At 42.1% G+C, this 13,274-nt stretch overlaps 1 protein-coding gene across 1 annotated transcript; it reads left to right on the top strand.

Annotated features, from left to right (window-relative positions):
* The first annotated feature begins 242 nt into the window (after positions 1 to 242).
* On the top strand, positions 243 to 1,901 carry LOC141829210 (protein DETOXIFICATION 52-like). The gene has a single exon (XM_074716626.1). The coding sequence runs from the start codon at positions 243 to 245 to the stop codon at positions 1,899 to 1,901; it is 1,659 nt and encodes a 552-aa protein (XP_074572727.1).
* The last annotated feature ends 11,373 nt before the right edge of the window (positions 1,902 to 13,274 follow it).

The following is a 13,274-nucleotide window of genomic DNA, read 5'->3' as shown; positions in this document are numbered from 1 at the left end:
TTAGATTTGTAGAAGAAGGGTCTCCTGATAAATTGAATACATCCACTGGATCACTCTAGTCAAATTATGCAACAAACTGAAGTATTAACAGGTCACCAATCTAAAGCGACCTTCGTATTTAATCGCCAAGAAGAACCGACCCTCCTGCGCTCGTTAAGGAAGCCTCTTGTTAAGGCTCACACAGTGGGAAGTGGAAACCGAAGCATTGCGCAAACAGAGCAGCGGCAGCAGCTTCCGCCGCGATGCGCAACACGACGTCGTCCGTCTCAATGGCCCCATCCGACGAGAAGAATGCTCTTCTCTCTCCCGGCCATATCTACCTCGCTATAGTTCCTCGTCTTTCCAGCCAATCGAGGCTTGGCAATGATATTAAAGAGCAGGGAACTTCCAATGAGGAGAAATCGTTTCCGCCGCCGGAGGAGATGCTGAAGGAGGCTGCCTCGCTCTTCCGTCTCTCTTTACCCATTGCGCTGACGGCGCTGCTGCTCTACCTGCGCTCGGTCGTCTCCATGCTGTTCCTGGGCTCGTTGGGTGACCTCCCCCTTGCCGCTGGCTCCCTCGCCATCGCCTTAGCCAACATCACCGGCTACTCCGTCCTCTCGGGGCTTTCACTCGGCATGGAGCCGCTCTGCTCGCAGGCGTTCGGCGCCAACCAGCCGCGCCTCATGACGCTGACCTTCCACCGTTCCGTCCTCTTCCTGCTCTGCTCCTCGTTGCCTATCGCGCTGCTCTGGCTCAACATGTCGCGGATCCTGCTCTTCCTCCGGCAGGACCCGGAGATCACCGCGCTGGCTCAGGACTACCTCCTGTTCGCGCTCCCGGACCTCCTCTGCTTCTCCCTCATACACCCAATCCGGATCTACCTGCGGTCGCAGGGCGTCACTCGACCACTTACCACAGCGGCCGCCATCGCCGCCGCCGTCCACCTTCCAGCCAACTTCTTCCTCGTGATCCACCTTGGCCTGGGTGCGCCCGGTGTGGCCGCGGCCACTGCTGCCTCTAACCTCGCGCTCGTCCTCTGCCTCCTCCCGCTCGCGCCCCTCGGGCCCACCGCGGAGTGCCTCGCCGGATGGGGCCCGCTGGCCCGCCTCGCCGTCCCCAGCTGCGCCTCCGTGTGCCTCGAGTGGTGGTGGTACGAGCTTATGATTCTCCTCTCCGGCCTCCTCCCCGACCCCCGTGCCTCCGTCGCTTCCATGGGCGTTCTCATCCAGACCACCGCCCTCGTCTACGTCTTCCCATCCTCCCTCGGCTTCGGCGTCTCTTCTCGCGTAGGTAACGAGCTCGGAGCCGTCCGCCCCGCGCGCGCGCGCGTCTCTGCGATCGTTTCCGTGCTCCTCTCGGGTGCCATGGGCCTCTCCGCGATGTGCTTCGCCGCCGCTGTCAGGGAGCGGTGGGGCCAGATGTTCACTGACGACGCTGACATCCTGCGTCTGACGGCAGCGGCGCTGCCGATCGTGGGGCTATGCGAGCTCGGCAACTGCCCGCAGACAGTCGGATGCGGTGTCCTGCGTGGCAGCGCGCGCCCGTCGCGCGCGGCGCACGTCAACTTGGGCGCCTTCTACCTCGTGGGGATGCCGGTTGCCGTCGGACTGGGATTCTGGCTTGGCATGGGCTTCGTCGGGCTGTGGATGGGTCTTCTCGCGGCCCAAGTATGCTGCGCCGGCCTCATGCTTCACGCTGTAGGGACCACCGACTGGGAAGCGCAGGCTCAACGGGCCCAGTTGCTGACGCGTGCGGCCGCTACCGCCGCCGTCACGTCTCAGCCGGAGCCGGCGGTGCTGGAAAAAGTGAAGGCAAAGGACCAGGTGGAGCAGAAGGGGGAGAAGGAGGGCAGATTGTATCATGAGCCACTGTTTTCGATCAAGGTGTATGAGTTGGAGAATATGATACCGGCTAGCTAGAAAAGGTTTACTGTCTATTAATTCATTGTAAAATTGGAGTACTCGACGATTGTAAAAAAAAAATTAATTGCTGGATTCAAAGCATCTACGAACAGCTAATTTCTATATCATGTTTTTGGATATCAATCTCCATTGTGAGGCTAACTTCGTCCCCGTTTGTGTCGGATTGATTTAATTTCTTCTGTCGCAAAATACTGCACTTTTCGAAGATATCAGCATCACTATAAATCTCAGAGGATTCATGTGAGTAGAAGTCGACCAATCTAAAAAGAAAAATATCTACTGAAAGTTGGCCTAGTGACTACATTTTGCGTTGCGATTGTAATAAAATTAGGCTGCGTTGCTGTAACACTGTATAATGTTCCCTTAGCTTATAATTATCAGCTGGATTGGGAGACAAGATGGAGACCCTGTCATTTGGAGCTATCCAACTAATTAAATTAGACCATGTTTCTCCCATTTGCTGCGACACAGCACGACGCTAGTCATTAGCGAACTACGTCGACGATATTTACATTGATGGTCCGTTGTATTCATGCATGCCGTCGATGTCTCATAGCCTCGAGTCTGTTAGGACATATCCATCACCACCCTCTATCAGTTTGCTTGACAAATTGCTAGGCATTACACATTCATTTTCACGGTCAGAAGTTATAACGAAGTTGATGAATGGAATTGCTCGACGAGATCCATGACATAGAGGTTAATTAGTTGTGTACGAATGGATGCGATCACATCGTGGAAGGATAGATGGCACTCGCAGTCTGATCTTCGACCCAAAACGGAAAAAAACACACACACACACACAGTCACACAGCCTCTTTAATTGCGACCAGCGTCAGACGTAGACCTCAAGTTTGTTTTCAGGCTCACTGTCTGATTTCATTCTTGTGTCATCTCTCATTCAATTAATTTCTCACTTTGTTTATGTCTGCAGAGTCGACGTCACGTTGGTTACTTGTAGAACAGTCTAATTTTAAAGTTTTCACCGAAACACAGCACTCTCGTGCCCAGTTCAAGGGCACCACCGAGCTCATTTAATATGCGATGACAGGGATTATTGTGGTTGACTATAAGTCTTAAATCTGGTGGGCGAACGATGACCTCGTAAGTTCTGAAAACACTGCACCCAAACAATCACTTTGGATTGGGTGCCGATCGTGTGAGTGGACCTTTAAATGCACCTGGTGAGTCTATTTAACACACAGTGATTCTAGCTGTCAACTTAGTGACAAGCTAACACACAGTATGGCCCCCAAATTCAATAGGTTTGCATCCATTCTGTTAGGATTATTAATGGGCCATGCTTATCTTCTCCCTTTTCTTCTTTGTTTTAAAGCAAAACGGTCAAAGTAAACTTCAAGGCAGAAGTGCTATCGATGAACCTGCTATTTTTCAGCAGTCATATTTACTTTTCCTTGCATAACGTTAGAATCCCTCCTTTCAGTCTTATCATTCTTTTGTCCGTGCGAACAAAGGCACTACGATAAGGGTAGAAGGTCAGAATAATTTATTCGTTTGGTTCTTCGTTCTTTGTCTTTGGCAAAAATGACATTCATAGACGCTTTAACTTTGAAATTCCTTATATGATCTCCTTTCTCTCACTTTTCATCTCGTTTGGATGCTTAAACTACTTTTGATGTCATCAATTTAGATTTTTTTTTTCGCTAACTTTTTAAGTACTGAAATTATTATTAAAAATTGAAAACTTAGCATTTTAAATACCACTGAATTTACAAAAGCCATTTTTTAAAACTTTTTATTTCTTTATTAAACTCAAATTCTCAACCATAAATTTTTTTATTATGATATATTTAGGACCCTTGAATCATCCTAAACTCTTTTTATTCTAGCTATAGAGCCAATTATATATTTAGCTCTTGGAATTATAGTGCTCGATGGTAAAAGGTGAGATGAATTTCTTAGACAACAAGAGTTCAAATTTCACCCATGATACATTTGAATCAAAATTATGATATACTTAGGACCCTTGAATCATCCAAAACTCTCTTTGTTCTAGTTAATAGAATCAATTATATAGTTAGCCCTCGGAGTTATGGTGGGATGGTAAGAAGTAGGACGGACTTCCTAAACAACGAAAGTTCAATTTCACCCATGATACATTATGCTTAGGGAGTTTGAAAAATTTATGACACTGACGGACTCATCTGTGCTTCTCGATTTACCTTGATGGTCGACGAAAAACTTTTATGAGGCTGAATCGATCTAACTTTAAGATTAATTGAATCATAAAAGTTGAATATCTGAATTATTAAAAATATATATATAGAATCAATTATATCGCTTGTATTCCTTCATTGTGCTTTATCTAAATGACTACAATGCTAGTATTAAAATCAAATGATCATCTCAAACACAAGAGAGGAAATATAGAAATCAACAAGACGAAAACAATCAATATCATTATAGATATATGAAGATAATATTGCAGCTCTACATTTTGGCAAACTGTGACGGACCATGTGTCTATCATTAGCTATTAGTAAGTAGAGATTGATCGAGGAAATGAATGCCCTACCGAATAGCATTCCATTCCGTCCAACACTACTCTATGCACAATGGATCTGCATATGGCAAACAAGAGAGAATGTCGATGCTTATAGATAGCATTGTGCGAATGCTAGATTAAATCATGGTTTTCAAGATCAATCCAACCTATCGATCATGGTTGTCAAATAAACACCTGAGTAATAAGAAACAATATACACATGAGATGAGAGTAGTGTTATTTGTATTATACTGTATCAGAAATAAAGATATACAAAAATTTATATTAAATTATTATGACCAAATCATGCGGAATTTTGTAATTGAAGATTTTTATTTTTCTAGACAAAAACTGAATATCATTCACCTTATGAATATATAGCTACACGAGCTATATATTCTGAATTTGAAAAATTCAATTACATGAAAATCCCATTACTCAATGTTCCAGCCTGCAACAACATTCCACACCTACGACTTGGTATCTTTATTTATTCTTGGATATCTATGGTATAGTGATGCAGACCAAATCATTCTTTTGAGCTCTGGTCCTCTTGATAGGTTGTAACACCTAATAAACATTCACATTGGTAGAGCCTTCAACCTTCAGCCATCTCGTTGTCTTTTAAGAAGCTTTCGGTCCTTAGTGGCCTGCAACATCAACAATGGTGAAGGGGGGTCGGTGTCGCTGACGTCGCCCCTTCCATGCTTAAGTCAACACTCAGTTGGAAATGAAGAGAGTCTCCTAGAGAAGAAGGCTTGAATCGAAAAGGCAAGTCCTTTTGCTGGGAAAGGGTTTAGATGGGCTAAATGCCTGGATAACTTCCACCTCCTGAGAAAGGGATTGAGTTCAGAGATTAAAAGAACAAAATGATCCCTCCAGAGAAGAATGCCCCCTCATCCTTTTTCTACTCATTGTCCTCATGCTTATCCTTTTCTGCCATTTGATGTGAGGGGAGTTAAATTCCATGTGGCCCACCACCCATGCCAATTGTTAATTCACTATACAGAGAGGGGACAACGTTAGATATGAGACAGGATGGGAGATTCTATCCTCTTAGCTAGCAAGAAGCAGACATCAACAAGCCATCATGAGCCCAGTCAAACAACACTTGGGTTCCATGTGCTAGTAGTAAGAGGGAGTTGACTAGAGAGGTAGGGTGCAAACACATGCCCCATCTCCTCTTTCTGCAATGGGTTTGACTTCTCTCCCTTCTAATGTAGGCTTTTGGCCTATTTGAAGAACGCCACCTTCATGGTATTCTCATCGCTGGAGGGATAGAATCTCCTGTGGGTCTGCCAATAAAGAAGAATGAGTTAATAGTAGTGGGGAAAAGACCTAGGGGAGATATTCCCATAGGGGATGTTCTCGTGGTGTAGGTGATAGGGGAGGGCATCCCTAAGAGAGGATGCTTCTGAGATGTTAGTTAGCTATGCGTCTATGTGACTTGGAGTCCATGGGTACTCGTTCCACCAGGGATGTACTCAAAAAGGTTATTCTCAATTCACCATCTTTCTGAGTGTACGAACATTGAATTTTTCTGGGGATGTACCCAACGGGATTATTCCCAATCCACTACCCTTCTCAGTCTACGGAAATTGAATTTTTTTAGGGATATATCCAAAAAGGTTGTTCCCAATCCATCGCCCTTCTAAATCTATAAACATTGAGTCTTTCTGGGGATGCACCCAAAAGAGGTGTTCCCAATCCACCGCCCTTTTGAGTTTATGAGTATTGAGTCTTTCCAGGATGTACCCAAAGGAGTTATTCCCAATCCACCCCCTCCTGAGTCTATGGACACTGAGTCTTTCTGGGAATGTACCCAAAGATGTTATTCCTAATCCACTGCCCTTCTGAGTCTACGGACACTGAGTCTTTTCGAGGATGTATCTAAACGGATTATTCTCAATCTATCACCCTTTTGAATATATGGATATTGTGTCTTTTCAGAAATGCACTCAAAGAGGTTGTTCTCAATCCACCACCCTTCTGACTTTATGGACACTGAGGTCTTCATGTCACATCTTCTTGCAACCTTGCAGGGAAATGCATAGGCAAGCTTTCTGGGGACTACCTTGGTGGAGACTGCGAGGCTCATCACATGCCTTCTCCTATAGTTAGGTTGAAATGGCAGTTGAGAGTTTGACTTGGAGTTTGAACTAACATGATCTATCATTAATGCCACTGAGCCCCACTTCCTCTCTTACCACTTTGCCTTCTTCCTCTTTGCAATGGTTTTTGAAACCTTTTGAAAGTTCAGCCTGAGCTACAGGGATGTGCGTCCTCAACCGGTATGGGATAAGGATTAGGGATGATGTCACCCCAAGACTATTGTTGGCATTGTGGGCTACGTGTAGCCATCTTTTGCCTTAGTTGCGATCTTTGCCACCCATTTTAATGATTATCATTTCCATACGATGCCTCTAGGCACCATCAAATCATCACCTTTCAAACTAAACCCTATCTCCTCCTAGCTCCAACCCTTGACCCTTGCCCTCCCTACCCTCGTTATAAAAGGGTAGAGAGCAGGTGGAGAGAAAGGTTACCCCATTTGTCTGCTACCTTCACCTCATCTTCGGCGTTCACGTAAACTCTATGCCTTATTCATGAATTATGAGACATATCATATTTCAATGATTTAACATGATAATATTTCTTTTACATCTGATATTAGTTTTTTCATGGTGATACATTTGATTCAAAAATTTGCCATATGAATATTATATAACCAAAAGCATATATGATATGATCTGTTTATAAGAAAATTATAATTATTATAATTTTCTTGAATTTAGTGAGAGTCTCAGAACTACTGGGATAATTTTATTAGATAAAATGAGGTTTCATTTAAATTCTAAATTTTATTAAATGACTGAATAAGTATCCAAATTGGGTTTAACTCAATTTGCTCTAACTCGATTGACCAACAGCCATCAATGATGATAAAAAATCAATGAGATGTTGTCGGTATCCAATTTGTCCCAGATCAACAAGACGTGCCCACATGACTCACTCTCGAGTACTAATTGCTCGAGTCTGAATGAATTACGTTCCTGAGCACCAGGAACACTCGTGCACTAATTGCCTAAGCACATCTTCTTCTCTTAGCAAGTCGCTCGTCAGTGGCAAAGGGAGCAACGATGCCTCGGAAGTGGCGGATGTGAAGGACAAGCGATTCTAAAGGGTGAGGAAGTAGTTGTGATGTTGTGGAGATTCGAGATTCGGGGAAGAAGAGTTGAGTGTGACTCGACACCTTTGACTCAACTGAGGAGGCCGCCCGGGCTTACGACATGGTTGTCTGCTATTTCTGTGGATATTTTTGTCGTGACGTAGTGGAAGCCATAACCCTTACAGCGAGGAGAGCACAATCGAGTCCTCCAACCTTGATGGATGAAAATCGCAACTGCACGACTGTCATCAAGTAATAAAAGATATCGATCCCATAGGGACTGTAAAATTGGGTACCAGTAATAATCATAAAGTAGACTATCTAGACAATAAAAATCCATGAGAGTTGAGAAAGAAAGGAAATAAATTGAGAAAACATGAGTAGCCATAGGAAAAAGTCAATTTTGGGAAATGACTCTAGGATTTCGATTTCACTACGATGATTCTTGACACCCTAAATATTATTAACTTTCTTACGTCAATGCTTATATGCATACAGGTGGTTTATCTAGAGATACCAATATAGAAATTTGAAATTATACTGACATGACTACCCAAACACAACGTCTGCTTTCAAAGCAACCATACTAGAGCAATCACTTTCTTAGGGAGGCTCCTGTCATGATGTCTCACGGTCCTCTAGGTGTCATCTCCTAGTACTTCGTGATGCCGAATCAGGATAAACTCATTAAGCTCCGGGATAGCCAATGGTGCCCTTGTGAAGTTTTGAACTACTTTTGTGAATAATCACTCACATCTCAGTCTTTATGGGTCAAAGATTTAGGTTTACCTTTCGGTCTTTCCCCACATCCCGTGAGATATGAAGATGCACGGTAGGTGTCAAAATCAAGTATGAGTAATAAAGTCAAATTATGAATAAACACATCATATGGTAAAGAAAGACAAATAAATATAAAAGATAAATATCAATAATACATCAGGATACTCCCTCATTCTAGAATCTAAAGTACTACTCCATGAAGATGGAGTTACAACTGAAAGATAAAGAAAAAGATATCCTACAACTCGAATCAAAAGAAAAGAGAAGAGAAAGTTTAATCGAGTTGTTGTTGGTGTCTTCGATAGAATCTCCAAGCTCTGGGTGGACGGAAACATCGACGGTGTTGGTGTAGGGAGCACCAGATGATTGAACCTTAGTTTTGATAATGAAAAAAGATTCAAGTTAAGTATGTGATGTTTACTGATGAGCTGATCTAAGTGTGCAGGTAGCAGAATATAGGAAAGTCCAATTGTGACTAGGCACAGGATAATCCTAGTGGAGGCTAGGCAGTAAAAGTCTTGGCTGGAGGTTGGGCAGACCTAATCTGGAGGATTAGATGGGAAGACCTGATCTGGAGGACTAAGCAGTGGAGTCCTGACTGGAGGCTGGGCAGACCTGATCTGGAGGGTTAGGTGGGAAGACCTGGTCTGGAGGACTCTTGATCATGAGGACTAGGCAAGGAAGTCCTGATCAGGAGGACTAGGCAAGAAGACTTAGCGGATCAAGTGCACCAGGTGGAAGACTAGGCAGGTTAGGTGGACTAGATGTCTAACGGTGGAAATCTTGAGGGCCGAGGATTAAGGCTAAGCAAAAGTCCAACAAGTCTGAAAGACTTGATTGACAACAGGTAAATTCTTCCAAGTGAAATAGGTGAGGACACGTTTCCGATAAGGGGAACAATAGGCCTCGGTCTGACCCAGGATTTCATTGGAAATCTGAAGTCAAGACCAAAATAGTTTGTTAAACTGTTTCACTTTCCTATTAGATTTTTATTTTATGCTAACTTATAATGCAGGAAAGGAGGGGCTGAAACTTTGTGTTCCGGGTGCTCTTTATCTGAATCCGGGCAATCGGACTCCTCAGCGGAACGGGACCAGCGAAGCAGTGAGGTAACAAAGTCCTAGTGGTCGGGACACCTTAGCTTCCAGGCGCTCGGAGTGGTTTCATGCACCCCGATTTGGATAAAGTATTGTGGAGTCAAGGTTGATCCGGAACCTCCACGTCAGCATAGAGGTGCCCGGAAAGGGATGCAAGCGCCCGAAAGTGCTGAGTCAGAAGCATCGATAGTGGATCGACGGACAGTGTGGAGGCGCTCGGAAAGGCTTCCAAGCGCCCAGATACCTTAATAAAAGAGCTTTGAGGGAGAGTCCTTGGAGCATCATTCTACAGACAAGCGACGACCGTCTGCACCCGAAGCATCAACTCGGAATGTCGTTGTAACGCCAAAGAGCTGTACCAGAATTCGCGATCATCACTCTGTTAGTACATTTAATTTGTGCTTAATTTTTATTAGGTTGGTATATTTGTTACCGGTTCTATACTTTTGTAAATCGTTAACTCTCTTTCGTAAGAGGGGAGTTATATAATTGATTGTCCGTCGAAAATGATCATTTAATTGTGGACCTTAGAGTAGCAACATGTGGCTGTGAACTAAGTAAATCCCTATATCTATTTTCTCTTTCCACTGCACTATCTGTTTCTTTTATCGCAAGGATTTATGAGGTTTATACGAATTGTGAAAATGCTACGAAAGTGCTATTCACTCCCTCTAGCGCTCTCAACAATCCTACAAACGACTCCTTGGAATGACTTTCCCGTATCATAGAGAAACATCTCCTCCACGTATCATGAGCCTTCTAGGGTTTTTTATAGCCCTCAAAATAACCAAATCTATTAAAACTTTCCAAAATATCAAGGAGACACTCACGAGCCACGATAGTGCCAAGAGGCATGACTTGGCCATGACAATCCATGGCAGCAAAGATAGGGTTCCGTCACGGCCATGCCCGATGATATGGTTGAGCCATGACCGGCTTGGGGTGTTGATCACGACCTTGTTGGATGGCACGGTTTCGAGCATGACGGGTTCTAGACTCCCGATATGTTGGCTGCAAAATGGCACAGTTGTGCTAGGGGGCACGACTTTCCCATGTAGGATGTTGGAGGCTAGGTTGCTTCTTCATTTCAAGCCTAACTTTGACTGGAGGAATGCACCTATGTCATGGGACATGACCAAAGAGTGTTTCTTGTTGTAGTATCTTGTTACAAGCCTTTTTTCTCTAATTATTTCCTAATTTTATGTCCTATCAATCAAAAAGCACAAAGAGTAGTCTCCAAATTAAAAGAATAAACAATGATGTAAAAGAGATGAAAGTATGCAATATATGCTCATGCCATATAACAGAATGTATGTAAAATAATACCAAACACATTGCATAAATCACACACATCAAATATCCCAAAACATGAACTTTTGCTTATCCTCAAGCAAAACCTACAATTTAGATTTATGTGTGTAAGTGATGCATCATAATCCCTAACAAATTAGTCTAGTCTTATCAAGTAATTTCACTCATGAGCAAAATAACCCAATTGTCTCAATGTGGCTAATTGAAAGTTCTCCATGCTTAGTGCAAAAAGTGGCTTAATTCTTTTCAATTTCAATCATCCAATTTTAGTTAAATCGTCATCTAATCGTATTCCTAATGCTTATGACAATAGACACTTACTTACCTATCACACGGAAGGTTTGCCCCCCTCAAAGTGTTATGCATCATCTAGACAAGGTTTTAAAGAAGTACTCGGTATCAAGAGAAACATGATAGGTGTTTCTTTAGTAACCTAATTTGGTCTCAAAGGGGTACCATATCGGTTTCCACTCACGACAACTATTTGTATCCCTTTTTTCTATCACAACACACTTCTCTTTTTTTAAGGATTTTTCTTTTCTTTTTTTTTCTAGGATTTTGATTTTTCTTAATAAGTATCATAATTTAAGTTTTTTCAGTAATCAAAATGTAATGAGAGGTCACCTATGAAATAAAAGTACTAGTTTGGTTCTATAAATCATAACTAATCTCAGATATATCAACTATCAAAATCAAGCAAATGTGAAAAGAGATCCTAAATATCTAGGACAACACCAAAACTCTTATGGTAAAAATACTACTCAAGTCATACCACTAATAGAAAAAATATACTTCTAACCATACTACATACTATCTCAAGAATATAAAGTCCATCATGCTAGAATCGTGCAAACAAATAATGCATGATATGTTATGAAAACATGATAATGCAACAAATAAATAAACTAACTAACTAAATACCCCTTAGACTTGAATAAAGCATTGTCCTTAATGATTTCAAAATTTATTGAAAAGGAGGTGAAAAAGGAGAGAACTTAGGGAGGTTACCAAGTGATGTGTGCCAAGCGTATAAGTTGTTCCACTACTGACGATTCTCCTCCATCTAGTGGTCGTGCTCCTCAAGGCGATAATGATCATTGGCTCTTTGGTAGTACATCTTTGTTCTCGATCTCTGCTCAGTTTTGTTCTTATCTAATGGTGGGGTGGGTAGTCACAATTTATGAAAAATTGTACATTGAATGCCATGTAAAAGAATTAGGAAAAGAAAGAAAAGAATGTCTAAGTGGAGTGGCTCGTGTGGATGTGTGAGGTGGGGATCCTTATCTACTTGACAAAATGTTCAAACGATTATGCAACTCATAATAAAACACATGCCCAATTTCTATATCACATATAAATACTAAGCTTTATATAATCTTTCGCAAGTGGCTCTGATACCACCGTTGAGATCTCTTATGTAAAAAATAACAATATACGCTGTAGAAAATAGGTTTCCTTCCAATAATCTATGTAAAAAATTCATACAAAGTTCTAACTAAGAGCATATACCTTTGTTGTGTGCCCTTAGCGTATACCACTAATCCTTAGTTCGCTGGATCTCTGCACGATCAGAATGGTCGTGCCTCTAATAGTATTCACAAATATGATCTCGATCTCAGAAACGAACCACCTTAATTGTGCTAGCAACTTGGGAATGGTTCACAAGACAAGAGGACCAAAAACACACCTTGTGTGTTTCGGCCAAGAAGAAGGAGAGGAGGAAGAAGAGGGGATGATGGACACTCTCTCAATTTCAAAATTACAAGAAGCCTTTTTTGTATTCATCCAATGAATACAAAGGGTCTTTGCCCCTTGAGCTGCCCCTCCTCCTAATGCCCATAAATCACAATAAATACCAAAAACTTTTGATATTCTTTTTAGCTCTTCATCTTCTATTCATCCAATGAATAGAATGTCTCTTAGACCTTCCTCTTTATAAATATTTTAATAAATATTATCCATTATTAAGTGTTGAGTCTAATCTAAATCAGCCTAACTTGGATTAGACTTAATCCCATAATCTAATTGGATTCATTTGAGTTTAACGATCAATTAATCTAATTTTGGACCGTATTTTAGTCAAACTAAAATCAACTTATCTCCGAAACATTGTGTTCTTTATGTGTGACCCAATAGGTTCTCGTAATATTGACAATATATCTAAACTACTTTAGACACATAAATAATGAACGGTATCTAGCAATGCATCATTGCTACCCAAGTGACGAGAAAGTCAAGATCTAATCTAACCTTTCTGTGTCTATTATAATGTATGACTTTGTCCTTCTATCCTTGATATCGAGATTGATCAATGAGGCATAGACCGTGTTATTCTCTTATCAATTTTTATATTTCTTGATTCTCGAGTACACTCACTCAAGCAAATGAACTCAATATCTCATGGTGGCTCATTTAAGCATGACCATGCATTCTAGTAATCGTTACTTGATCAAAAGATCCACAGATATTAATTCCATCGTATCTGGAAGGGATAGATCCCATCTACA

Source organism: Curcuma longa, chromosome 5 (assembly GCF_044706935.1).
Source record: "Curcuma longa cultivar G26 ecotype Majalengka, Jawa Barat chromosome 5, ITB_CL_G26_1.1, whole genome shotgun sequence".
NCBI lineage: Eukaryota > Viridiplantae > Streptophyta > Magnoliopsida > Zingiberales > Zingiberaceae > Curcuma > Curcuma longa.
Note: the sequence above shows the minus strand (reverse complement) of the source record. Positions and strands in the feature narration are given on the sequence as shown.

Excerpts from the sequence above, each read along its gene's own strand:
- LOC141829210 (XM_074716626.1), top strand. The coding sequence starts at position 243 with ATGCGCAACACGACGTCGTCCGTCTCAATGGCCCCATCCGACGAGAAG.